This window comes from Micropterus dolomieu, linkage group LG17 (assembly GCF_021292245.1).
Source record: "Micropterus dolomieu isolate WLL.071019.BEF.003 ecotype Adirondacks linkage group LG17, ASM2129224v1, whole genome shotgun sequence".
NCBI classification, from domain to species: Eukaryota; Metazoa; Chordata; class Actinopteri; order Centrarchiformes; family Centrarchidae; genus Micropterus; species Micropterus dolomieu.
This window is the reverse complement of record NC_060166.1, coordinates 33998881-34024716: the sequence shown is the minus strand read 5'-3', so window position 1 is coordinate 34024716 and position 25836 is coordinate 33998881. Positions and strand designations below refer to the sequence as shown.

General features: G+C 40.4%; 1 protein-coding gene across 1 annotated transcript in view; it reads right to left on the bottom strand.

The window, feature by feature from the left end:
* Positions 1-25836, bottom strand: part of LOC123986109 (spectrin beta chain, non-erythrocytic 4-like) — a 71034-nt gene that overhangs the window by 28602 nt on the left and 16596 nt on the right. The window contains exons 15-24 of the mRNA XM_046074200.1: positions 25369-25737; positions 25051-25265; positions 24792-24929; positions 22101-22341; positions 21562-21720; positions 20600-20730; positions 20274-20499; positions 17529-17731; positions 16487-16577; positions 10162-10308 (exon numbers count right to left, since the gene is read on the bottom strand). Of these exons, the coding sequence (XP_045930156.1) occupies positions 10162-10308; positions 16487-16577; positions 17529-17731; positions 20274-20499; positions 20600-20730; positions 21562-21720; positions 22101-22341; positions 24792-24929; positions 25051-25265; positions 25369-25737 (1920 nt within the window). The remainder of the gene's footprint in view (positions 1-10161; positions 10309-16486; positions 16578-17528; positions 17732-20273; positions 20500-20599; positions 20731-21561; positions 21721-22100; positions 22342-24791; positions 24930-25050; positions 25266-25368; positions 25738-25836) is intronic.

Genomic DNA, 25836 nt, shown 5'->3' with positions numbered 1-25836 from the left:
TGGACTTGTGTTTTGCCCCCAAAAGGAAAGAGTGTCCCCATAACACAATCATGACAGACAAAATCTTTTATCCAAAAGGTGCCCAGCTAGAGGCGGAGATGAGCGCTGTTGTCCCATCTATCTAAAAGGTGCCCTCTTCTCTTCCCCTGTGCTGCTGTAAAAGCATCACTTTGACTTTAGGAAGAGAAGCACTGAACATGTTTTATTTTGTTGTTTTTTTGACTTTTGTCAACCCCCCTTGAGTGTGTCTTTCTGTACTGAGAGCTTCAGAAAGCTCAGAGTGCTCTACGGTTTGGGAGGTGTAGGACACTCTGTTGGGATTCCTTTCATTTCGCAGCACTATGAAGTAGAAAAGAAAGAGGTAAATACACTGGGTGCTTGTTAACTCAGTTTAAAAGCAATAATAAGAATTTGACCAGAAAATGAAATGTTCACTGTTAACGTTTATGGGTTACTCTTAAAACCAGAAGTCTTCTGAAGACAAAATAAACAAAATTTTGCAGAAAAGAAAGCAAACAGATTAAGGTTTAAAATCTTCTGGTGTGCATGAAGGCCAGTCAAGGCAGAGCTGTCTTTGAAGGATAAGTGTCTTGACAGCAGTGTTTCAGCCTTTCAGCCTTCTCTGTCTTCCCCAGCATCACTGTCTCAGTTCAGTCTAGTTCTTTATGCTTTGCGTGAATGCTGCATGAACAGTAATGCTAAAGAATCTAAATAAAACTGGAATTGATTGAAGAATAAAAATATAACAGCAGATATCCGTCTCAGTTTACCATTTGCTCTCAGAGAGAGTGCTGGTATCATCACTGCTCCATTGATGTTCTCACCACACACCACCCGCCTACAAGCACACCTACACACACTCCCTCTTTTACGCACACACTTTCTCCTGTACTGCAGAGCCAGCACAAAACTACAGGTCAAAGCTTAATGCACACAGGGCTTTGTGTGTGAGGCAGTTGCATAATGTAATATATATCAAAAAGAGATATAAAGATATGTTGTTAGTTTTTAAAAATAATTTTATTAACTTAGCTCTAGTGTGTACTGTTTCCGTTACGTCAACAGCCAGCCAAACTCAATTTTCACGAGCCAGGAAGCGGGCGCCTTGCTCCTTTATTGACTTTGATCTTCATGTTCGACAGGTGAAAACTTATGAGTGAAACTGAAATAAACAAAAGGCAGGAAATACTTATAATGTCTCTTTGGCAACAAACAAAGTTGCTGTATGACTACAAAACAGCTGGCCAATAAGAGCTAACACTAGCCATAAGCCAAATTACATGTAAATTATGTGTTACCATTAGCATCTAGCCTAACTTTATCACAAATTAGCATCTCTCTCACACTAGAATGAATTCCTGTTAATTATGTGCATTTACAACTAACATTGTACACAGGAAGTAAACCTAGGTCACTTATACATGTCAAATAATGTATTAAACAACCAAAAAACTTACAGCCATTGCTTTCGGGGGAGAAAGAAAAGCGACGACACAGGTGAAAACTTCACCATGTGCACATCTACACCTGCAACTCTCAACTGAGGTTTCCTACCCCAGAATGCAGGGCATGTCTCCTGCAGTATCAAAATAAAGGTAGATATTTCAAAATAAAAGTTTAATACAAAAGAGTTTTACTGATTATAAATCAGAGGGCAGAACAGAACAGGCAATTCTAACATCAGTGCAGAAAGAAATATCTCAACAATCGTACCATAATATTTGCTACAGAACCTAAAGGTGCTTGTGATCCCAACATTTCATCTAGCACCACAAACACGCAAACATTTCAAACACATTAAGTCCAGATTATGACAAAAGACTATCAGCCTTAGCCATAAATTCAGACAAATGGTAATTGGATATGGAAACATGGTAACATTAGCAGGCTAACACGCCAAATGTTACCATATTACTTTGCTTACCATGATAACTTTTAGCATGTAACATTTAAAATGTTGTTTAACATTATGTAATAAATGTTCCAACATCCAATAGGTGACAAACATACATACGTCAACATGCTAAATGTAGACATGCTACCACTAACATTCGCTGTGTTTTGGAGGAACTCCTGATGTTAGCATGTTAGCTCAATGCATGGCCGAGCCCAAGTAAAGCCGAGACTTTAGCTGATTAAAGTCTGCCATTGCATAGCTGAGCCTGACAAGCTGAGGCTAATATATCCAAACGTGCCAACTGTACAGAGCATACAGGATTTAGGAAAACACATAGCGTCACCTTCAGGCCAAACTTTTGTCCACTATTAGTAAGGATTTAAATTGTTTCTCTGTTAAATAATTTTGTTTTGACTCATGGGGCAACTAGTGTTTAGTAGTGTTCAACTGTTATTTCTGCAAACCAATGACTGTGTGCAAACCAATGACTGTATATAAAGATAGACGACATGACAGCTTCCCAAAAGTGAAGCCAAAACATCTCGTTTGCCTCCTGGCGGCTGGCTGCATTTTAGCAGATGGGAGATGGCCCAAACTAAAAAATTGGAGTACACGTCAAATATAGTAAGTTTTTGGTGGTTTCTGTCATTTTAGGTAGTTCTTATGACACTGATGCATGTTCAAGTGTTAATATTTCTGATAAGTTTGGTTATTTGATGCTATAAAAAGGAGGTTTCACAACATGAAACAACATACAAGAAGCAGTCACAGAGACACAACACCAAACAGATGTTTTAACATTCAAATACTATATTTAAATATCAAGCCTTTTCACACTATTCATCTCAAACTATTCCTCTCTTTACTTGTGTGTGATACAAAACAGAGAGAGTGGGATCAGGACAGCAGAGGCTGAGGTTGCTAATCATAATGAGTTAATGAGGCCAATTAATTATCAAGCATAATGGGAGAGAAGAGGACAGGAATCAAGCGCCTACTGGATTTAGGCTAGCAACTGCATGGGGAGGAAGCCATTTTCACTATGCACTCACACACACCCCCGCATACCCTCATACACAAACAAACACAGTCTGGTGCAACTGAAGCAAATCACCCCTAACAGCCTGCAGCTTCTATTTGGTCAACATCACTGCAGAGTTACATTTCAGACATTACAGACTGACTAGGCACGTCTTTGCGTGCAGACTAGTGTTACATTGATTTCTAGCTCTGTAAATAAAACTAATAGGATATATTTTTTGTTAGAAACCAGAAACCTGAACAAGTGGCTCAACAAAATGTATCTTTGTATCTGGGCATAAACCTTCTTTGAGCTTTGGTACAAATGTTTTCGCTCAGGTCATTCATTCATTCACAAACTTTGTCATAGTTTCATGTTATGATCCACATGTTTTCAGATATGTCCCACTAAGAAAGCCCAGTCATCCTGCAGCGACAGAACAGCACAGTTATTGATTAAACAATGCATTACACATTCAGAACACTGCAAACCTCAGCTTATTAGATTTGGCCCTCAACACTAAACTACATTAACACCTACTGTTGAAGGCTGAATCTCAACGCTCCAAAGCAGACATGTTTCCTGTCCCCTGGTTAAAGGGGAGAGGATTGAGCTTGAGAGAGAGAGAGAGAGAGAGAGAGAGAGACAGAGAGAGAAGCAGGAATGACCTTCACACATGAGCTGTACGAAGAGAGGAGGGAAGACAGGGAGAAGGGGAGAGGGGATTGGACAGTGGTTACCTGTCAACCGGCGCAAGCACAGGAAGCCGCTCCAGCTGCTGCTTGATGTCACAACCGAAACAGCACACAAGATGCATCAATATTATCAAACAAAAAATCTTCCTCTGCTTGGGTCTCCCCCATCACTGAGACACTCACTGATGGAAGATTGTTGTTTTAATCTTCATTTATGTGCTCTTTTCACATAGTTACATCCTCTCAGACTCCCACAAGATGTCCCACACTGACAAACACAGACGCTGTTGATGGTGTTTTGCTCAGGGGTGCACTGTCAATAGCTGCTGAGGGAAGAGAGTTTTACTCCTACTGAGTTTTCCAGGCTCACCTGGAAGACAGTGGCCATGGGACATTATTCACTGAGCTTTTATACAGGCAACACCACCTGAAGGAGAATGGTGAAACTGGAACTTGGACAATACAACAAGGGTAAACTTAAATTTGTTCAGCCTACAGGATATGAGGACTGTTGTAGTGATAGCAATGGCTCCGTGAATAAGACACATGCCTTTTGTGCGGGAGACCTGGGTTTGATCCCACTGCGACACATCCACCAATGTGTTCGTGAGCAAGACACTTAACCCCTAGTTGCTCCAGAGGCATGGGACCTCTGTCATGTATACAGCAATTGTAAGTTGCTTTGGACTAAATGAGTAAATGTAATGTTTAGACCAAACCTGCAAGAACGAACAGTTTGTGCAAGGTAGTGCTCAGATTGAAGAGCCACCCAAGACAGCTTAATATGACGCTATGGACTAAATCTGAATCTAAACATTATAATCTGAACTTTATAACCCTCCACAGTGCTCTGTGATATATTCTGTTGGGCTGGAGATTTGTTACCTAGACCCCAGGAGGACTGGAGTGTAGAACTTCTCCACTGTCATAACTTCCACCTCCCGACATTGCCAGAATCCCATCGGATGAGCAATGTGGAGGTCAGCAGCTCTCTTCATTAGAGATAAAGGCCTTGCTCTGCACAATGCTGACCTTGTCCTTTTTGGTGTGAAAGCCCTGTGAGGATGCGATCCCACCTACAGTTCTTGTGTTAAGGCACAGTACAAAATATTACTATAATTTTCTCTTTCTTCAAATACTACCTACACAATTAACCATCAACAGAGGTACATATAAGAGTGATCATAACTGGGGGTAGGGTAGGGGTAGAAAATTTGGTGGAATCAAAAACAAATCTGATTTGATAATGATGGACACTGTAAGACCTTGTGTCTCTGTCTGTTTCCTAAAGTTAGATTGGTTTATGTTCCTAGCCTTTGTAAACAAATCAGTTTTCTTATAAGAGGATAGAGATATTTCAAGGTTTAGGTATGACTAATGTCATGTTATGCTTTGACCCTGATGTTAGCTTTTAGGTAGCTACAGGCAGTACAGAGCTCTGTGCTTAAGGGTGTGTTGATGAGGAAAAGAGGGGGCGACAGACACCTTTAAGAGACTTTGATGTAAAGTGCGCTTTCACTAAAGAAGAGGGGTTTGGCTATCAAAGATTCTCTGGGACATTTAAGTTGAAGAGATCAAATTCAGTTCCCTGGTAAAAGCTCATTCACACGGTTTACACATACTGTACATGCTGAAATACATATACACATACTGATGGCTGATGCTACCCTAAAAACAGATTTCTTTATAGCAGAGAGAGGTTCTTACCCGATTACAAAAATAGACTCTCAGAGGACACAAGCTGAGTGAAACAACCAGGACACAAGATGCAGAGTGTTTGGACAGAACGTACAACAAAGAGCTCTGAAATTGTACAGCTAATGCAATTCATACTCCAACCCAGTGACGGTTGTTTAATGATTTTTTAAAATCTTTTTTGCCTGTTTAACCTTCTGTTAATTTCTTTTTTATGTTTTAATTTACTTTGTTCACTTCATAAAGTTTTTTTTTTTTGAAAAAAATAAACAAATATAATCAAGTTCAGGAACTCTGTAGCTTCAGCACAGTGCAGAGGAACAGAAAAGTGTTTCTAGTCAGCAATGTGTACAAATCCTTATCCGTATTGCCACGATAAGAAGCCAAATCACATGAACTTTATCTTGCAAAAAAGATTTAAGCTGCTTAGCAATGGCCATGGTGCAGGTTTGTGGGATGGACATGGTTGCCATGTATGACTTCAGAAGCTAAACCCTGTCTATCTGCCAACAGCTAGATGGCCTGGTGTGACTACAGTCTGCTACTGAAGAGCATGAGCTGGGACCATTAGAGATGCATGCAAACACAAATACACATTTGTACTTCTATATTTGTGAGGATCACATTGCCATAATACTGTACATTGTAAAGCTAATTTTATCCTCAATGTTGAGCCAATAATTCATCACTTTCCAAAAGTCCACAATATACAAACAGTCTTTTTTAGGCCAATTTTTCTATCTGCATTGTGATTTTTCTTTCGCCGTATTTTATTTATTTAACCAGCCAGTCCCTTGAGACTGAAATCTCGAGACCTGGCCAAGATGCCTCACTGGTTACAATTTAGACAGACATATACACCCATGTATACACGCACATATATATATATATAGAGAGAGAGAGATTTCACTGTTGTTTGCGTAGTGTGAGATATGACAAGTTTTGAGTAGGTTGTTGCTGTTTTTTACTGTCAGCCAAATTACATACTTTCAACTGAAGATGCAAACAAAGAAATGCAGTCAGCAATATTCTGATACTTCAGCTCGTGGTAGTAAAAAACATAATGGACTCCTTTATACATCAGAGCAACAGCAGATTTGATAGGTGCACTTTTGTACAAAGTAACTGTATATAAAACAACATATTATCATTTGCAGGGGAAAAAAAGCAAATAAAACAAGAAACTATAATGTTTTCACCTCACCTCCTCTCCTCTGTCTCTGACATTCTCTCTCTCTCTCCTCCTGTAAGCATTTTCCAGTAACCCAACTCTGCCTTCAGAGAAGCACATGACCTATGAATCTATAATGGAAACGGCTCGGCACTCTCAGGCCTCGCAGTGCTGCTCTCTCTACATTTTATATTATTACACACCAGTCAGCCAATTTCCCCACATCATATGCCCACATAATAGACATGCTCACACATGCTAACATGCACAAGGCTACACACACACACACACATTTTTTCTCACATACCAACTTCACAATGCCAACTACAGAAGAAGAAAGAGACAGGCATAAAGTAATTAGACATAATGAGCAGTTTATATGCCAGTAGTGGGTGGAGCTGCCTACCTGTACAGCCAACAACCATAATGTTACAGTGATCAGTGAGCTGATTAGACAAGGTCGGTGAGATGATGTAATACCTCAACTTCACTGGTTTATTTTAAGCTTTTCTGTTCTGACTGTACAAGACCATTTTCAGCAGAAAATCGACAGCAAAAATTGTTTTGTTTTGAGGAGCACACATTCACTTCTATGCACTGACCATTGCAAGCTGTGGTACCTGTATCCGTGTCACGGGCTGCAACTAACAATTACTTTCATTATCAAGCAATCTGCCAATCATTTATTTGATTGTTTAAATGTTTGGTTTATTAAAGCATTATGAAATAGTGAAAAATACCCTATCACCATGACCAACAATCCAAAACCTAAAGAAATTCAGTTTACTATAATGTAAGACAAGGAAAAGCAGCACATCCTCTCATTTAAGAAGTTGCATCAAATGGTCGGCATTTATGTTAGATACAGTAAATTAGGCTTCTTAATGGATTATTAAAAGATTTGCCTATTAATTTTCTGCGTTTCAACTGATCTAAACATCTTTCCAGCTCTAGTGTCAACCGATTCGAAGGTTGTCTTACAGTGTGTGCACAGATAACATATACACACAGTGTGCCTTGGCTCCATCATTCTGCTCCCACCAGGGGAGTTCAGTTTCCTGCCGAGGATGAGACTACAGAGGATCAAGCCATTATGCTACAGTCAGCTGCATGCACCATCAAGTATGAGAGTTTTCAATACTGCAGTACACTCAGTATTGCAATATTTTGTCACACCGCCACAAGCGGGGAGGTGGCTGTTGGTGTGTTGTGTGTTTGTATTGAGTTTATTTTGTCCCTTTTTGAGCATGTGAAAGGTGCTTGGTGGGTTTTGTTTTTTGTCTGTGTGTGTGTGGCCTCTGTCTCCCTCTCCCTCTCCCTCTCCCTCTCGGTCATCCCTTCATTCCTCTCCTTCAGGGTGAAGTTGTGGGTTGCGCCACTGGAACACTGGGCGTTTCTCCCCAGCTGCAGGCAATCTGCTTTTGGCACACCTGTGTCCTTTTATCATCAGGTCGAGCTCTTATACCCTGCCATCTTCTCAGTTCCCTGCCAGATTATTAAGTCGTGCCTTAGTGTTCCTGGAGACCCTGCTCTGCTCTCGTGCCACTCTGATTTCGGAGAACGCCTAGTTGGAGATTCACCATCACGGACTCACTTCTCAGACAGCCGCCCTGTTCCCTGCCTTGCCTGCCCGTGCTCTCACCTGCCACCCTCTCACCTGCCACCCCCCCAGCATCTAGCCCGTCTTACCTAATCTTGTGTTCAATAAACTTTGTGAAAACCTTCCTGAACTGTCTTCTTGTCTCTTGTTTTCAGATGGTAGCATAGGTGCTAAGCTTTACGATAATACATGTAGTGTTTCTTCACAAGAAACAGTAGTTCTTTGGCTTTCTTCAGAACAGATGTACTGCCAGGATTTGTTTATACCATACACAGATAAAACTGCAGCCTGCTAACTTCACAGTCACACGTCTGATTTTCTACAACAGCTCATATGGGTTCATTAGCGTCCATCCATGTGCCCTGTCAAAACGTGTTCAGCAGCCACTCACTGTTACTCGCTCTGAATACTCTGAAGGCTCATCACATACAATCTCTAATAGCAGGAATAGTGAGACTGCTGAATGCTAGCCACAAATTGTCAACGTAATATGATGACCTGATACAGCATCAGCGTGGAAGTGAATTAGAGACATACTGAGCTTTAGCATCAATTAGCCTTTTTTAGCCTTAGTTCAATTGGCTTTACTTTTGCAGAATTTCAACAAACAAAAAACAGACTAGGGTTGTAGCATTAAACAAGTAAATCCTGCCAGGACAATGACTGTCATGTGAGAATTGTCGCCAGTCCTTCGCAGGGCACATAGACAAGAACAACCATTCACACTCACATCTAAGGGCAATTTACAGTCACCAAGTTCCTCCATGTCTTTGGACTGTTCTAACCATTGTACCACTGTGCCGCCCATGTCAGAACTGTATCATCTTGTACATATTTCCCTTACATTGTGTCTAAATTTAAGTTTCTTCTGATGCACGTACACATCTATGATTCATTTAGCAGAAAAAGTGCTCAGAAATCTATTGACAACATACTGTAGATAGCAACATAACATCTAAGCCATCTGTAATATTATAACAACAGCAAGTGTCAGTCCATTAACGCCTTCAATGCCTCTCACAGGTCAAACACAGAGGCGCACACACACACACACACACACACACACACACACACACAGACACACACACACGCTATGTGGTACCTAAAACAGGACTACAAATATCAGTGATAAGTTACAGGCAGCCTGAGGGAACGTAGCACTGAACTAACAGTTCTACGGACTAGCTCTGATTTTACACATCCGGATTCACGTCACTGCAGCCAGTCAGACGTGAACACAACAGCCCAAAGTCAACCCGGTGAAACTTGGATGTGCAGCTGGGAAAACACTGGCTAACCCAATTACGCCTGTGTGGACTGCAGGCTGATGTGCTGTATAAATCTCCGTAATCTGAAACAGATCCTATTGGGATACAGAGCAGTGGTGAAGGTTATAGCGCCCCTCTCTATTTAAAACCTCTCTGTGATACTTTCTGCCCTTGCCACTGGCTTTGTTACGCTTTCATTAAGTTAATTTAGGGCTTTAGTGTTTAGTACAAGGACTAGTTGTATAAAACAGTTCAAAATTAATATGACATTGGGTAATGAAAGGCTGTAAAACTTTGATAATTGATGTTTAAGCTTTGTTAACATCAGTGATGTCTGTCAGTAAAAAAACTCAGTGACCAAACTTGAGATTTGACAACTGTTATTTTCTTTTAAACACAACTAATATAACCATTCAGTATAGCCCAACATTGTTTTATCTTGCTAACCATTAAAACAGTAGGGTAGCTGGCATCTACAGTACACATCAACATTATTCAATATAAAGACATGTACTCTTCCATTTTTTCTTCTACTTTCTATTGATCTCCTGAGGTGAGGTGCTTTTTAAACTGTAGACTTGGTAGAAAAATAGCTTTACGTCTACATGACCTTCTTACCTATAGGCGGTAGAAAAAATAATCCAAACACTTGATGACTTTAGACTTTATCTGACACTTACGCTATTCCAAGAAGCCAAACAACACAAAACTCACTCAGCCCCAGAATGACCCCGTAAACTTTCAAGCAAGAGAAAAAAAGTACCAAAACTGTATCTGCGAGCATGCAATCATTTAGAGGACCGGCAGCACTTACCTTTTCAATTTTATCCAGCCATTCCTTATTCTGGGCCAACTCGGCCATAAAGGCCTGGTGCTTCAGCCATTTCTTATGAAGCTTCTGGGTCTCGTCTCGACTGCTGTCCCTCGCCATTAGCATCTTCTCACACACCCAGTCCCCCAGCTGGTCAAAGAGAGGCAAGGAGAGAATGAGACACAGAGAAAGAGGTGTCAATACTGGATGAGCAAACATACTGAAAATAACTGTCGGTGTTTATAAACTGATAACTCATTTAAAAAAAGACACTCATATGTTTGATTATACAGACACACTTACACAACATTATCATAATTCCCACATATACGTACATTTTCATTAGCTCCTGTTATGTGAAAACTCTAAACAGAACAGAATCCTGTAGATAAACACACTAGCAACACAAACAGTGGGAAATACAAGGTCATACATACAGACATGAATATTTAATGACGCACACAAGGCACATGTAGGCAGACACACGTGTACCAACAAGCATGGCCGCAAGAATTCACATGTACAAACAATACAACAGATCACAGTCTCCACAGCATCAACACATACCCACAAAGTAAACAAGCTACACACCTTCACTCTCCATCAAAGAGTAAAATCTGCACATATTGTCTGTGTGAGGTAAACACACAGAGGAAACACCTCATGTCTGCGCTGATACAATCACCAACATATTCAGGTCAGCATCAGCACCCTCATCAACCTGCATGCAACATTTCCACCTCCGTCCCTCTCTCCTAACGCAACTGTAAAGCAAATAACCTGTTTACCAGCGGTGTTTAACAGGAACAGCCTGCGAGATTGTGGCAGCTGCAGGCAGCTGCTGGTAGCCGCATCCCTGCTGGTCTTCCGTCAAACACATGCAAAGACGTTCTTCACCGCAGAGCCAGATGGAGACAGAGAATGAGGAGAGGAAGGCAAGGAGAGGGAAAGCTAGATAGAAAGAGAGGCGCCTTCTGGAGAGCCGAACATGAGAGAGCGACACAAAAGGTGTGCTGAGAGGAAAATGCCAAGCAGGAGGGTAAATAACAACAATACTGGCTGAGGAGACTGGAGACTTCAAACAGAGGCTGCACTCCCTTCTCTCCTCTCTCTCTCTCTCTTTCTCCTTTCTGTGGTATTGAGGATTTGCTGTACACTCAACCCGGAGAGAGAGAAGGGGCGGGGGCAAATCAGTGACGAGCGAGAGGGCAAGAATGAGGATGACTGAGAGAAGAAGAAGAAAATCAGCTTCCCAAAAAAACAATAAAATGGCAGGCAGCCGAGCCGGTTCATGGGCGCCCCTCCCCTGCCTCACACCTTCAGCGAGTGGGCGAGCGAGAGAGCGAGCAGGCTGCCTGGCTTGTTGGAGGAGAGATGGAGTGGAGGAGAAGGAGAGGGAGGAGCAAATGACTGGGATTAGGATGGGGAGGGGAGGGGTGGTGATGCAGGCAGCGCCTCCAGGCTCACCGGTCATGGCTAATGATGCTGAGTTGGAGAAGGTGGAGGGGGGAGGTGGGCTTTAAATGTGTCAAAGCAGGAGGGTGGATGAGTGTGTAGGGAGAGAGAGAGAGACTAAAATACAGGATTTTTGTTTTTTGGATTGAAGCTAACAGCCAAGCTCACGACTCCTTTACAGCTGCTTTTGTTTTATCCTTCCACTCCCGCACTACACTCACATCACCCCCCTCTACCATCCCTCTTCTCCTCTATGCAGCAGTCCCAGGCAGCTGTACTCTCTGTCTCCAGCTTTCCTGACACTGCTGCAGTGGTAAAGTAGAGAGGAAAGACAGAGAGAGAGAGAGAGAGACAGTAGAGGTTTGGTCAGAGAAAAAGAGGAGATAGTGGGAAGAGAGAGAGGGGTAGTGCAGGATTGGAAGGAGCAGTGATTTATCCTGAATAATGCATTTGTAGTTTAGATTTACTGCTCCTCTTTCCTTTTAAGGATGGATTTCTGTTCAAAGCCCCCCACCCCACCCCTCTGTTTGTCACTTTGTCACCTCTTCCTGGACCCATCACACACATCCCACACAGTAGAGACAGGTAAAGACATGCCAGCTAACATGACTAAACACATTACACACATTGACACACATCAATGCAGAGGCAAACAAGAGTGTGTGCATACTCACACGTATCAGGACTGTGCAAATTCATGTGCATGAACACACACACACACACACACACACACACACACACACACACACACACAGGTCTCATGACTGCAGAGGTCATGGAGGGTCACAGACTGATGCCCCCCTTGAGACTGTAAATTAATTGAATGAGGAAAGAGGAGAAGGGGAGTGAGTTTTTGCTCAACCCCTCAGCCTTTTATTTTCCATCTAACTCTTTTATCCCTGATTGTACACTGGACTGTAACTTTTATTATTTTTTAATGTGAATTTCCCCATGTTGCTTTTAAACTTTTTTATATTTCCCTGTTGCTTTTATGTTTTATGTAAAGCACTTTGAATTACCTTGTTGTTGAAATGTGCTATACAAATAAACTTGCCTTGCCTTGCCTTGTGGCAGTAGTGTGGGGAAGCCTAAAGAGTGATTGAGAATGAATGAAGGAGGGGGAGGAGGAGATGGACAAGTTTGTGACGTAAGAAGAAGAGGGGAGAGAGGACAATGAAAGAGGGAAGAGGAGGGACGGAGGACGCTTCATAGCCTCATCATCACGTCATCAGACTTCAACATCTTCATGCACTGCTGATCTCAGATTTAGCCAAATAATCGAGCCACCCCAGATGTGTAACAGCTGGTGATAATGTGTGAAGCTTAAAATTATTAATGAATGAATGAATTAGTCAGGTAGCAGACAATGTATCAACAATTTTGATAATCAATTAATTAATTGTTCAAATGTTTTCTCCCTTTATTGTTAATCATCATTTACTCATTTTCAATTAATTGAATCAATTTGGACCATCAGACAGACAAAATAATTTAAAGGTGTTACTCTGCCATCGGTAAATAAAAATATTTCTTAATCAGTTTGTGAAAATAATAATTACTTGCAGAACCAAATCTGATTATTTTCCAATAAAGTTGTATAGTTTTTAAAAATATTCTTTTTTTTACATTTTGAATAGGTGTGAAACGTGTATTCATGTATACAAAAGACAAAAAAAATCTAATATATAGGGTAACCAAATTCCAACTTGGCTGTACAAAATATAGATTTCCTTTCTTTTAAAGCATTGGACCTCAGGGCACGGTTTGGATTAAGACTAAAAATATATTTCCCATCTTAGTGCTTCAGCGCTTTTTCAAGGTATTCCTGCAAGGCCTAAACATTTAGCTTAGTGTTTTACTAGAACATCTTACAATTTAAATTAAGTAACATGGTGAGTCCCGGACAAATGCTAGTCCATTGCAGATAGTGTATGAAGAACACTTTCAGAAGACAAAAGGTTAAAGAAGGTCCTGAGAAAACATAGATTTGACTCAATATCCAAAAAAGTGGTCTTAACATTGTTTATCCTCAGCATACAATAACTTCTCCAAAGCACCAATCCATAATATCTGACCTGACAGAAGAAAAGCACAAACATGGTGAAACTGGAGAGAATGCATACAGAGGGACTTTGCATGTGTTACATCTATTATAGAGACACACTGTGTTTAGCAATGCAGCCTTTGAGGCATACACCTGCTCTTTTTCTGAAACAGAGTGGGAGAGGAATCTGGGTAAAAAGCTACAGTATGATCTCAAACTGAGTTCACCTCTTTAATACCCTTTAGTCCTGAAGATGGAGTAGTACTGTAGATAAAGAGAAAGAGACAGGGTGAAAGGGGACTTTTAAGATTATATAAGTTTGTTTTCCCCCCAGTATTTTTAGACCCTGGTTGTTCTTGGTTATAAAAATTGTGTCCCTGATTTTTAAAGACATTTTAAAATTTATTTTGTTCCTTTTTAATTTTTTTTTTAACTTAGTTTTTGTTTTTATATGTCTTTAGCACAAACTAAGTCCTTTAAAGAGAGGCAAAGCATTACTCAGACTTGTTTATGTATGTATGTATTTATTGATCCCTGAAGGGAAATTACTTTTTCTATGCATTTAACCCGTCCTAATTAAGAGCAGTGGGCATCCAGGGAGCAGTTAGCCTTTGTATATGGTGCACATGCTTTACCAAGTGAGCTGGCCAACGCCCATATGTCCACATATGACATAAAACCTATGAACATTTTGAATCCTTGAATCCCTTGAATTGAGAGCCCATGTGATTGTTTTTTTCTCTGTGTACTGCTGGTGTAATCTGATCCAAATACAAACCTAAACTACACAATACAAAAATAAAATGCAACAAACTTAAACAAAACAAAGGTTTCTTTGTATATGGTAATAATAGTAGAGGGACAAGGAGAGAGTAAAGGAAGTATTTCTGAAAGAACAGCTCTATCTATGGACAACTACAACTGTTACAACCTTTAAACATACGTCTGTACCACAAAATAAAGTGCACCTTATTCCAGCCTAGTCCAACATAAACACTGATGACTTTCCTAAAGTATCTCATGCACTTACGGACTACTTACCACCACTGCAATAGCCTATGTTTGCCACATAACTATCTACAGTTGTCATAATTCTCACCTTGAAGACCATACAAAAGAGTAGATGTCATAATTTTGTGTACAGCAAAAATACCAGAGCGTGTAAAGCTTTGTGTAATTGTGTTGGCAAGTGGATGGAAAGCAGCAGTGAGGAGCAGGAAACACGTGGCTGCAGCCTCGACCGAGCAGATGAACACTCCCTGACAGCTGAGAGCTCAGCTTTCCTACAGACTGACGCAGTGTCACTCTCCCACTGTAGGCTACGCTCACACGCACAGTCGGGGGAAGACTCCTCATACATACTGTATTTCTAAAGACTCGCATACAACATATGAGCAGACAGATAGATATATGGCTGATACACACACATATACACACACCTGCACATGCAAACATGTACACAGTGAGATAGACTCTTCCTTCTTTGAATTAGTGATGAGGAGCTGTGCTGCTGAATTATTCACCAGAGCCAAAGAGAGAAAGTTGCTGAAACTAAACATGGTTTTGGCCCAGAAAGAAGCCTGTGACTCTGCAGGGTGAGAGAGCAAAAACTGCAGGAGCGAGCAGAGGTGAGCCGTGTACTGTACATGTTTTGTTATCTGTGCTCATTGCTTACATGTTTTTGCACAGCACTTCTCAGAAATCATGCAATCGTGTCAGTAAAACAGTATGCATGGTTCTGGTATAAATACCCAATAATACGTAGGTACTGTCAGATTCACAGATGTAGATCATCATCTTATGACAGACTGCTAAAAGGCTTTAATATTTATTATCAAGTGATTACATCGCAAACTAGATACAAGCTAGCTGGAAATTTTGCTAACATGACTTTATGACACTGGAAATAAATCACAAGATGGCTAAATCTTATTGTTTACATTTTCACTAATATTCGAATTGATTGTGACTTGGGACTGCTAATTTAAACCCCACGTATTTGGTTAATTTTCCTACATTCATTCAAAGGTTCAGTGTGTAATATTTAGGTGGATTTACTGACAGAAATGCAATATAATATCCATAACTATGTTTTCAGTGGTGTATAAAGACCTTACAAAATGAACCGTTATGTTTTTTACTACCTTAGAATGAGCTATTTCCATCTACATACACCACCGGTTCCCTTACAAGGGTGTCGCCATGTTGTGCAACCATGTTTCTACAGATGGACAAACCTCTATACAGAGCGTGTTTCATCACTTCGTTGAATACGTACAAAAAAGAAGAAGAAGAAGAAGAAGAAGAAGAAGAAGAAGAAGAAGAAGTAGAAGTAATAGTATTAGTAGTCATCGGGTTTGCTAAAAGTAAGAAGTAAAGAAGAAGTAAAATTTGGGACAAATGGAGGAGCGGTGATATTGGTTGCAATTTGCAACCCTAACCACTAGATGCCACTAAATATTACACACTGAACCTTTAATGTTTTGATTATGGTCATTGCCAAGAAATCTTAAACATATACAGGCAAAACTTTTTAAATAAAAATTACAGGACATTTAAACATCAGCAATGACTATGTCAAAACAAAACTACACAGTAGAACCTGCAGTGAAACTTTCTTTTCTCTCTCATAATCAGCAAAGAGGTCGAAGGGGTCAAACTATACTGATGCAGCAACATTGATTCCTGGGTAATGAAGTTCTTAGTTATCTTAGTTAATAGTTATCTTGTGCTGCCACCAGAAACCGTCAAAATGTGAAAGAGATTGATTGAAAATGAGATTGATTGAAAATACTCTTGATTTTAAGTACAGATCTGTTGGCCTCCTACCTCATGACAGTCCTGAAGAAACCTCTGAAGTCCCCACTGGTCGTTCAGTTTTTCCAGCCACTGCTGGGCCAGCTCGCGGTTCTGGTTTCCCCTGAGAGTGAGGGACAGACAATTTAGTTTAAGTTACATTAATATAAAGTTCTAAAAACATATCTAAGTGCGTGCATGCCTATTTCTGTTTTTTTTTTTTTTACACTTTCTTTAATGAGATTTCTGAAAATCAAAAAATTTTCTGACCATTTTCTGTTTCATACAAGCATTTTAAAAGCTTAGTTATGAAACATCAAACAAGACCAGTTGTCATTTGTACTATATCAAAAAGTAATTTAATTAATGTAAAAACTGTGAAATGTAACATGTTAAAATAATTATGTTGCACTGTGCTCATCGATTTGTCAAAATTATTTTCCAATGAGTTAATTCATGTAAATTAAATCTAAAAACCATATGGTTCTTCGCATTACTATTGTTGGACACAGACAAAAACCCCAACCAACCCCCACCCACCACACACATACACACAACACCACCACTTCAGCTATCACAAAGATTTCATGGTCATGTGTCATTTCTGGACTAAACAGAATGAGCTCTGTTTTCTGTGTTTTGTTTCATTTATACTTGAGGGTCTCTTTGCTTCGAATTGTTTAGCTGCTGTGTTTGGGCAGCTGCTTAGATCTTTGTGCATTAAAATCAGCTCAACGTACAGCTTGGGTGACTGCAAGAAACCTGAAACCTGATGGAGATTTCCAACATTTGATGCAGGAAAACAAAACTACTGAAGATGTTTTACATTTATTCCTGATTCTGCAGTCTATTTTCCGTCTTCTCTACATTCTTACATCTAGTGTGTATACAGTCAGAAAACTTGGACATTTTGTTGCTACAGACAAAACTATTTGTACTGTTCCTTTTCATACATTCTTTTAGAGCTTTAAATCCTCCTTGATGAAGTAAAAATTATATTGTCATAAAAAAAACTGCTAAACACTGACAGATATTCTGCTTTAGGGCTTTGGCCTCGAGTGTTTGTTTGTGGTACCTGTTGGCGAGCGTGTCAATGCGTTCCCTGATGCGTTCAGAGTAGATGTTACTCTGGCTGATCAGGCTCTCTCCGGCCTCGATCACAGCTTTGATCCTGTGCAGGTTCAGCTCCATGGTGGTGGTAAAGTCCTTGTGTTTCTTTATGGCAGCTTCGACTGTTTCCACTGTGGTGGGTAGCTCCACGTGAGCAAGGGCAGACTCCTGCAAAATAAGGATGTAAACAGCAAGGTGATTTCTTTGGTTCAGGAACTGATTGAGTGAAGTCAGGTAAAAGATAAAAACAAGATGAAGCAAAAACAGGATAAAGAATACACAGAAAGGTATCAGAAAAAGACAGAATAGATAAGAGCAATTCAGTGAAGTCATTTTTCAAGCCAAAATATCTGAATTTCTTGGTTTAAGCCTCTGAAATGTGAGGATGTGTTGCTCTTATTTGTCTTGTGTCATAGTAAACTAAATATCTTTAGGTTTTTGGACTGCTAGTCAGACAAAACAAATATTTTGAATACATCCCTTTGGGCTTTAGACATTTGTTTTCCTAATTATCTGTCATTTAATCGACTAAATGATTAATCCATCAGTCTATCCACGAGAAGGTAGCTGCAGTAGTCCTGAAAAACTAAAGCTGTTGTATGACTTAAGATCAGAAAATGTCAAAAGATGGTGAAACTACTCAAACAAATCATAATAATAATAATAATAATTGCAAATGTATATGGCCTCTGGATACAGACAAATTAAATTAAATTAAGGGAGAAACAACTGGGAGATGCAGACCGAGCTCTATGGCCTGGAACGTCTTAGATACATATTATAGACATAAAAAATCCTGCTCTTTCTAAATCAACCGCACTGTGCTAATAAGGAGAGCTGGTCCCTGTTACCAAAACCAAACCAAAAGTGATGTTCTGGCATGCACGCAAGCTTTTCAGATTAGAAAAACAAACCTCTGTGCTTGTAATACTGAGATTAAATAAAGCAAGACTGACTGCAAAACCTGGCTCTGGCTTTTGGTTTGTACTTCTTGACACAGGCTAGTGTGCTGAATTCACATTTTTACAGCAAAATTACAGAAGGTGATAATTATATTCCAAAGACGACTTTAAGCAAATAAGGAATTTAAAAATACTTTGAAACATTACCAAATCAAGGGGATAATCCTCATTCAGCTAAGGGAAAACTACTGACAATGTCAAAATCTACTTAAAAAAGATACTGAAGACTTAAATTGATTTCCACAAAATTCTGGCTCTTTCTGCTGATTTGTGCCAATTGAAAATGAGATGGGATATTATTTTAAAAATTGCACTAAAATTATGATGCAAATTATTCATGCCACAAAAGTGTTAAAATAATTGCAACATAATAGTCTCTATTTAATATACTGTACATCATATGTAATACAATCCCACGTTGGTTATGATACTGCTGCATTGTTTAAATTCAGGTAGATCCAGGTATGATCTTTGCAGCCAAATATTTTAGCAAGTATAATTTTAATCTACACAGGCCTATAAATATTATTTTACTGTATACTTACACACACACACACACACACACACACACACACATACACAGACTGGAGTGGCTGCGCATCCTCCTACACTTCATAATGAAGCTTGTGCTCTAATATCACAAAACACAGGGACACTGAAAATACACCTGCTGACATACAAACACTCTCTCTCTCTCTCTCTCTCTCTCTCTCGCTCTTGTCTCTGTCTCGCGCTTTCTCCATCTCAGAGCTGACTTTGGCAAGGCTAAACCGACCACACCCTGTCCAGTTGACACTCCACTGCAGTCAGTGATGTGAGATGATGTTCATTATCACTCATTATGACTCACATTATATCTTATTTCATATTTCAAGGGCTTTGAGAAAGGTCAATAAAGAGATGAAAGTCTGTAGCCATGAGTCTTTTTACTGACCCTCCCTTTGACACATTGACTGTGCTATTTGAGCTTCATATTCTTTTTCCTCTCCTGTTTTTTTTTGCGCAGTGTATTGCTCCTTCTGGCCTGCCACCATCAGAAAAATGTATAAGAAAATATGAGATGAAAAGGGAAAACCGAGCACAGCAATGGAGATTTGCCTCAGTTGCAGCCAGACAAGCTCACCTAAAAGGTGCAATGTAAAAGCATATCATACATGTTTACAAGTTGCATACAGCAGCTGTTTTTACCTGGCTGTCAAGCATAATTAAACAGAACTCCTCTAATGTTGCTAAAACAGTTGAGTTGTTAAAGTTAAACAGATTTCTGTGATGCAGTGAGGTTGGAGCCCATAAAAGAGGCTCTGCTAAGGTGTACATAGATAATGTTCTTCATGACTGTACTATTTGTTGTGATTTTGTACTGTAACTGGATGTAATGTATTACATAGAAATCCACAGTAAAAAATCACAACAAATAGTACATGAACATGAAAATCAAGGTCTACACTGCTTTTTCATGTTACCTGCTAGTGGCCATATTTCACATTGTAAAAACTTTGGCACGTTGCATGATTATCAAACATCCATTAAGATTCATCCCTTAGGGACCATGGATGTCTTTACCACATTTCAGGGCAATCTATCTAAAAGTTGTCGAGCTATTTAAATTTTAAGCACGTTTTGGACTAACAACAATGATATTGCCATCCAAAAGCACTAAAATGCCACTAAAATGGCTAAAACAGTTGATACAGCTGTCCAGAGATGCTTCTTGTAAACTCTAACCACCTGCTCAGTCTTTGTCTCACCTGGTTGTTGAGGAAAGACTCGGCCTGTTTGACATCTCGCAGGAACAGATGGAAAATGTGAGCCTGGACTAGAACCTCTCTCCTGCTCTCCCACATCTCCAGCAGCTTGTTCCAGCCGACATCGAGCTTCTGGAGCCACTGCTGCAGGGCGGCCTGAGGGAGAGGAGCCTCCTCGGACTCCAGCAGCTCGTTCATGGCCTGGAGGCGCTCGTAGTCCTCTTCATACCTGCGGAAATCAACAGCAACCCATTGAGTTATTCTCTGAACACCTGATGTATTTTTTAAGACCTCTTAGGAAGGCCTTTTGTTGTCCTCCAATAACCCACCGTCCAATCTCCTCCTTTAGGGCAGCGTGTTTGTTAATCAGTTTCTCTGCCTCTTCCAGGTCGTTGGGCAGCTGGTCTGAAGCGGCGGACGTCTGCGTCTGGACCAACCAGGTGAGGAACGAGTCCAGGTCCTGACAGGATGGGGAGAAGAACAAGTTTACATATAATCAATTCCATAGTTAGACTATACTACAGATGTTTGTGCAGACTGAATAATCTTTAAAAAAATTTAATTTAAACACAATACAATTACAGAAAGTTGTGAGTTGCTCCTAAATCAATGAAGGAACTAAAAGTGACTATTAATACACTTTCACCATACATAGGGTCTTTTTGTATACTTACCAGCCGTGTCAAGACTGCTTAGCTTGCAGCAGATACAGTGTTTTTCTAGTAACATTTACTTCATAAAACAACCAATTTCTCCACCATGACTTTCTCAATGTCTGTTGTGGAAATAGAAAAACGCCACACATACATTTATATATATGTATATATACTGTATATATATATGTTAATGTAGGTTCAAAATTAAATATTTAAAGCTGGGGCATGCAACGCTGGAGAAACAAGAGATGGCTAGATCTGGTAAGTATCCAACTGGAAAAATCCCATGCCCTCCCTTTAGGCGTTCCTCTGAAGCCACTCCCCCAAAACACATGTTCATGGCTGTAAGTGCGTGAGCACAAGAGGAAAAAATGCAAATGTAACAATGATAAAAGTAGATTACTGCCTCCCCCAAAAAATACTTGAGTAAAGAGTAAAGTACAGTTTTAAAAAGAAATGTGAAAAGTTAATGTTCCTAAAAAAAAACTACTTTTTTACTCAATATTAAACACAAATGCTAGCTTTAACTTAAATGACCAATAACTAAGTTCTATCGCTCTCTAGAACAAAATTACCAGAGCATTCTGTGTCTCGGTGCTGGTTACATAATTGCTGGGGCGCAGTAACCTGTGTACCTGTATGAAGCTCTGCAGCCTGCTAGCCACCATCAGCGAGTCCTCACAGCCCTGCAAAGTGCGTTTCAGCTCCTCCCACTCCACACTGATGCCATCGAACGGTACGAGAATCTCCATGGCCCGACCTGGGTGGCTGGTGGCGAGATGCTCTGCGTCTTCCTACATCACCAAATAGAGGCGACATTATCTGTCTATCGACTCTAGCTATTTATGCTGAAATACAACCAGCGTATAAAATCTTCTTAAATATCCACATTTTTGTGGAAATTTAAGACAAGGGTTAAGATGATTTTTTTTTAAAGCGTTCTATCTATTCATAGGAATAAATGCCTAATATGCTACTATCTATTCACATTACTGATGTATTAATCATAAATAGATAAACATAAAAATTAACAGGTAGTTAACATTAACAATTACAGCTGTCATGGCTTACAAGACTTGAGAGTGAAAAGCTAAAAACTGTCAGAAGTGTAAAGTCAAGTATCTAAGTATCAACATTTTATGTAAAGTCAGTGTATTGTGCTTTAATTGCCTACCTGTAGATGCAGTAGTTTGGGCTCCAGGACAGACAGGGCTCCTTCCATTGTGGACAGGCGTCTCTGCAGAGACAGGACTCCTCCAAGGTCACTGCCCATGTACTGAGTGGCGTCGATGGCTTTTCTCTTGTCCTGGATCTGGGACTTGATCTCGGCACACTCCAGCAGGTAGTTCTGCAGGCGTAACATCGAGTCCAGCTGATCTTTCTTCTGCTCAACCAGCTCCACAATGCTGTTCCACCTGGTACGATGCGAAAGACAGGAGAGAGTGATACTGAAAGTGTAGTTTGAGAAGGATGAAGAGAGGTGAGTGTGATACTGTGAAGGAGAAATGTGCAATGGTGAAGATAGTCGTGATTTATTGGGACATTTTACACCTATAGTACATCATTAACTCTCATGTCAAAATAAATTTGTTTTAGTCATATATATATATATATATATCTCAGGCTTTAATGCCAATCCTCCATCACAAAAATGTAGCAGATGTGAAATTATGTATCAACTGAAAAAATTGTTTCCGTCTGCTCCGTCAACTGAGATGTAAATGTTTTAAACATGAATGCAGAGCTTTCTTATTTTTTGTTGCCCTCAACGTTAATCTTGATCTTGAGAAGAGCCAAGCTGGATTTTTATTAAAATACAGGTTAATCTCCTTGTTATGATGTTATAAAATGAACTGTTACGATTCATATGAGACAGTCGAATGTGTTTGCTCCCTGCTCTCTGCTGTGGTTTCAGTCCAGGCCTCGTCTGCTTACCGTATCATCATACAATATGTTGTCCTGATTCTGCTCCAGACCAGCAGGTCTCAATACACACCCATCCAGCCAAGGAACACACACACATACATACTTGTGACTGTAATGAGGTAATGGCAGAGACGCTGAGAGGCAGACAGAGTGCTCAGCAGGACGGCAGGAAAACAGCTCGGTGACACTGACCTCAGAGCTACTAAAGTCTTATATGTGAAACAGGGTGGTGGTGGTGATTGTTGGGGGTATGTGTGTGTGATGGGGGTTGCTGCTTCACAAAATGAAACATACGTATGTATGTATGTATGTATACAGAGCAGTAGTAATTTACTTTTAATCATTTGTTGTACTGTATGTACTTATTTATGAAATTTTAAGTCAAAATACTACAGAAATCACAAAAATAAAGTAATACTACTACCAATAATAATAATAATACTGTAGTAAGAAATGTTTCATCTCAACATTAATAAACAATAACACACTTTATGTTCATGGGTCACAACTGGGTGGTTCCTTCATTTCCTTCACCTAAAATGTTTTTGTTAACTTTTTATTCACTGTTTAATAATAAGAAATGGTAACAACAGATATCAGAAATAAATTTTAAAGGTAGAAAATGACAAAGACAAAGGATAAAACTGACGCTGACTGATGTGAACATAGTGACTCAGTAGTGCATACATTACTACTACTCTATGTGCTTTATGAAGTGAAAGTTTTCCATTTACACTAGATGAATGTATTTTTATACCACTGAGGATTACTGGTGTTTCATTGTATCTAATAAACAAAGTTAAAGGGAATTTAAACACAATAACCCTAATACTGTGTGCAGTGTTCATATCTGAGGGCAGCAAAGATATTATTGAGTTAAGGTCCTAAAACTGAAACTGAATTTTAATAACTAATACCAGAGAAGGCAATGAGGAAATAGAAGTGTTTATTTAGTATATTTGTTCTTATTTTTGCTTTCGGGTGGCCTTGTCTCAACTGAGGCAGCCAGCACAGATGGCCGCCCTGAGACCGACACCATGTGCCAAGGTCACAAGACTCATGGACACCGGGCCGCCATGGACTCTGGCTGCCAGACGTAACAGTGGTCAGTGAACATGACTGAAGCGGACGTTAGCATAAATAAACATGTTGGCCAAACAGAGAGAAAGAGAGAGACAGCGGTGCAGCACACACTTAGAAGAGATACATTTACATCTCTTAACTGAACTCATAATGAGAAAGCAAGTAGGAGTAAAGCCTCTTACTAAGTCAGCAACTGACAGGACACGAGGCGCTTGTCAAAAGACAATTACAAAAAAAGTGCATGAGATGAATCCCACTGAATAATAACACAAATCAACACAACAATTTCTCTTCCCCTATTCTCTCTCTGTGTGTCAGTCCGCCTGCGTCTCCTCCTACCTACGCCTCCCCCCTCCCGGGAGTAAATAGGAGATCCAATAAACCTATGCATTATTTAACAGACAGGGGGCTCAGTTCACAGGTTGCTTTCCACATACACTACAGATTTGAACATTATTACATTAATTTGTTTCAAAGATTTACTGAAACTTGTAAATCGGTGTGTTCCCTAATCTTTAAGTGCTTTAGTGCCTTGCTTAACACTTTGACAGCAGCGATCACTAGTTACTGGCTCATGACTGACATAAAGATTTCTGTTAGGACTGATCTGATGGCCAGACTCTCGGCTTTGTAGTTGCAATCAGTACCAGTGTTACTTTAATATCTGTGTTAGTGAGTGTAAAAAGACAAAGTGTATCAGTATTAGTGAAGCAGAACTGCTGGCTAAGCATGAGTGTGTTTTGTAAAGTTGTTGTAATTGTTAATGTCAATAGTAGTAAAAGTAGTAATTGTGATAGTTGTACAAGGAGCAGTAGTTGAAGATGTTGCTCTTGGGAGGTCAATTACGTTTCAGTACCTGGAGTTGAGGTGGTCCTGACAACCTCTGACCTCTGTAGAAGACGGATGACCACCATCCAGGAGCTGCTGAACTATCTGGTTAACATCCAGGATCCTTCCCATCAGGCTGTTCATCTCCTGATCCAGGCTCTCAAATCTACCACAGAATAGCATTGTGGGATACGATGGGGCAGTCAGTAGGTTATTATTGCAATGGCTAAAAACTTTGACCTCTTTGATTTAAACAAAACAACAAAACTCCTCTCCCTTTTCCTTACCTGTGTGCCACCACCTCCACGTCCTCCAGTCTTTCTGGGATCTCCATCTTGTCCAGCCACTGCTCTTTCTCATCAATCCACAGCTCACAGGCATTGACCTCGCTGAACATACGGTAGACGGCGAGGGCGTCGTGAAGCCACTGCTGTCTGAGTACCGCCACCTCGACCACTTCCGTATACAGCTGCTCCACCTCTCCCATACGCATCTGCACCTCCTGTAGAGAGAAGAGGGGAGACAGAAAGACAGGAGGCGAGTTAAATAAAAGATGAAGAAGGGCAAAATATTTAATGCCAAAAAAGTTAAACATCCTTTCCCACCTCCTGTTCACGGTACCGCATAGGCAGCGCCACCATGTGTTTGCGCAGTGCCACTACATGCACGCGATGTTTGTCTATGGCCTCGCTGACCCCTCTGTGTTTCTTCAGCAGGGACTGGGTGGAGTACTCATCATGTCCAAAGTCTTCACTGGAGACCAGGCGGTAAGCGTCCTGCAGCCACGCTACCAAGTCGTCCGTCTCTGTGGAGAACTGAAAAAAGTGTAGCGCCTCCTGTAGGTGACCAAGACGCTGCGCGGCCTGGTCCTCCAGCCTCTTCCACTCGCCCTTCACCTCCATGATGCGCTCCTGGATCCCTGCCGTCCCAAAGCTTTTCTCACTCAGGATCTGCTTTCCTCGCTTCATGGTGTTCTGGAGGAGCAGGGCAGGATGGACAGATAACAGAGCCACTATATATATTGCTGTACTCCCAACCCTGCATAAAGCCTGGACCTTTAATATTAGACCGAA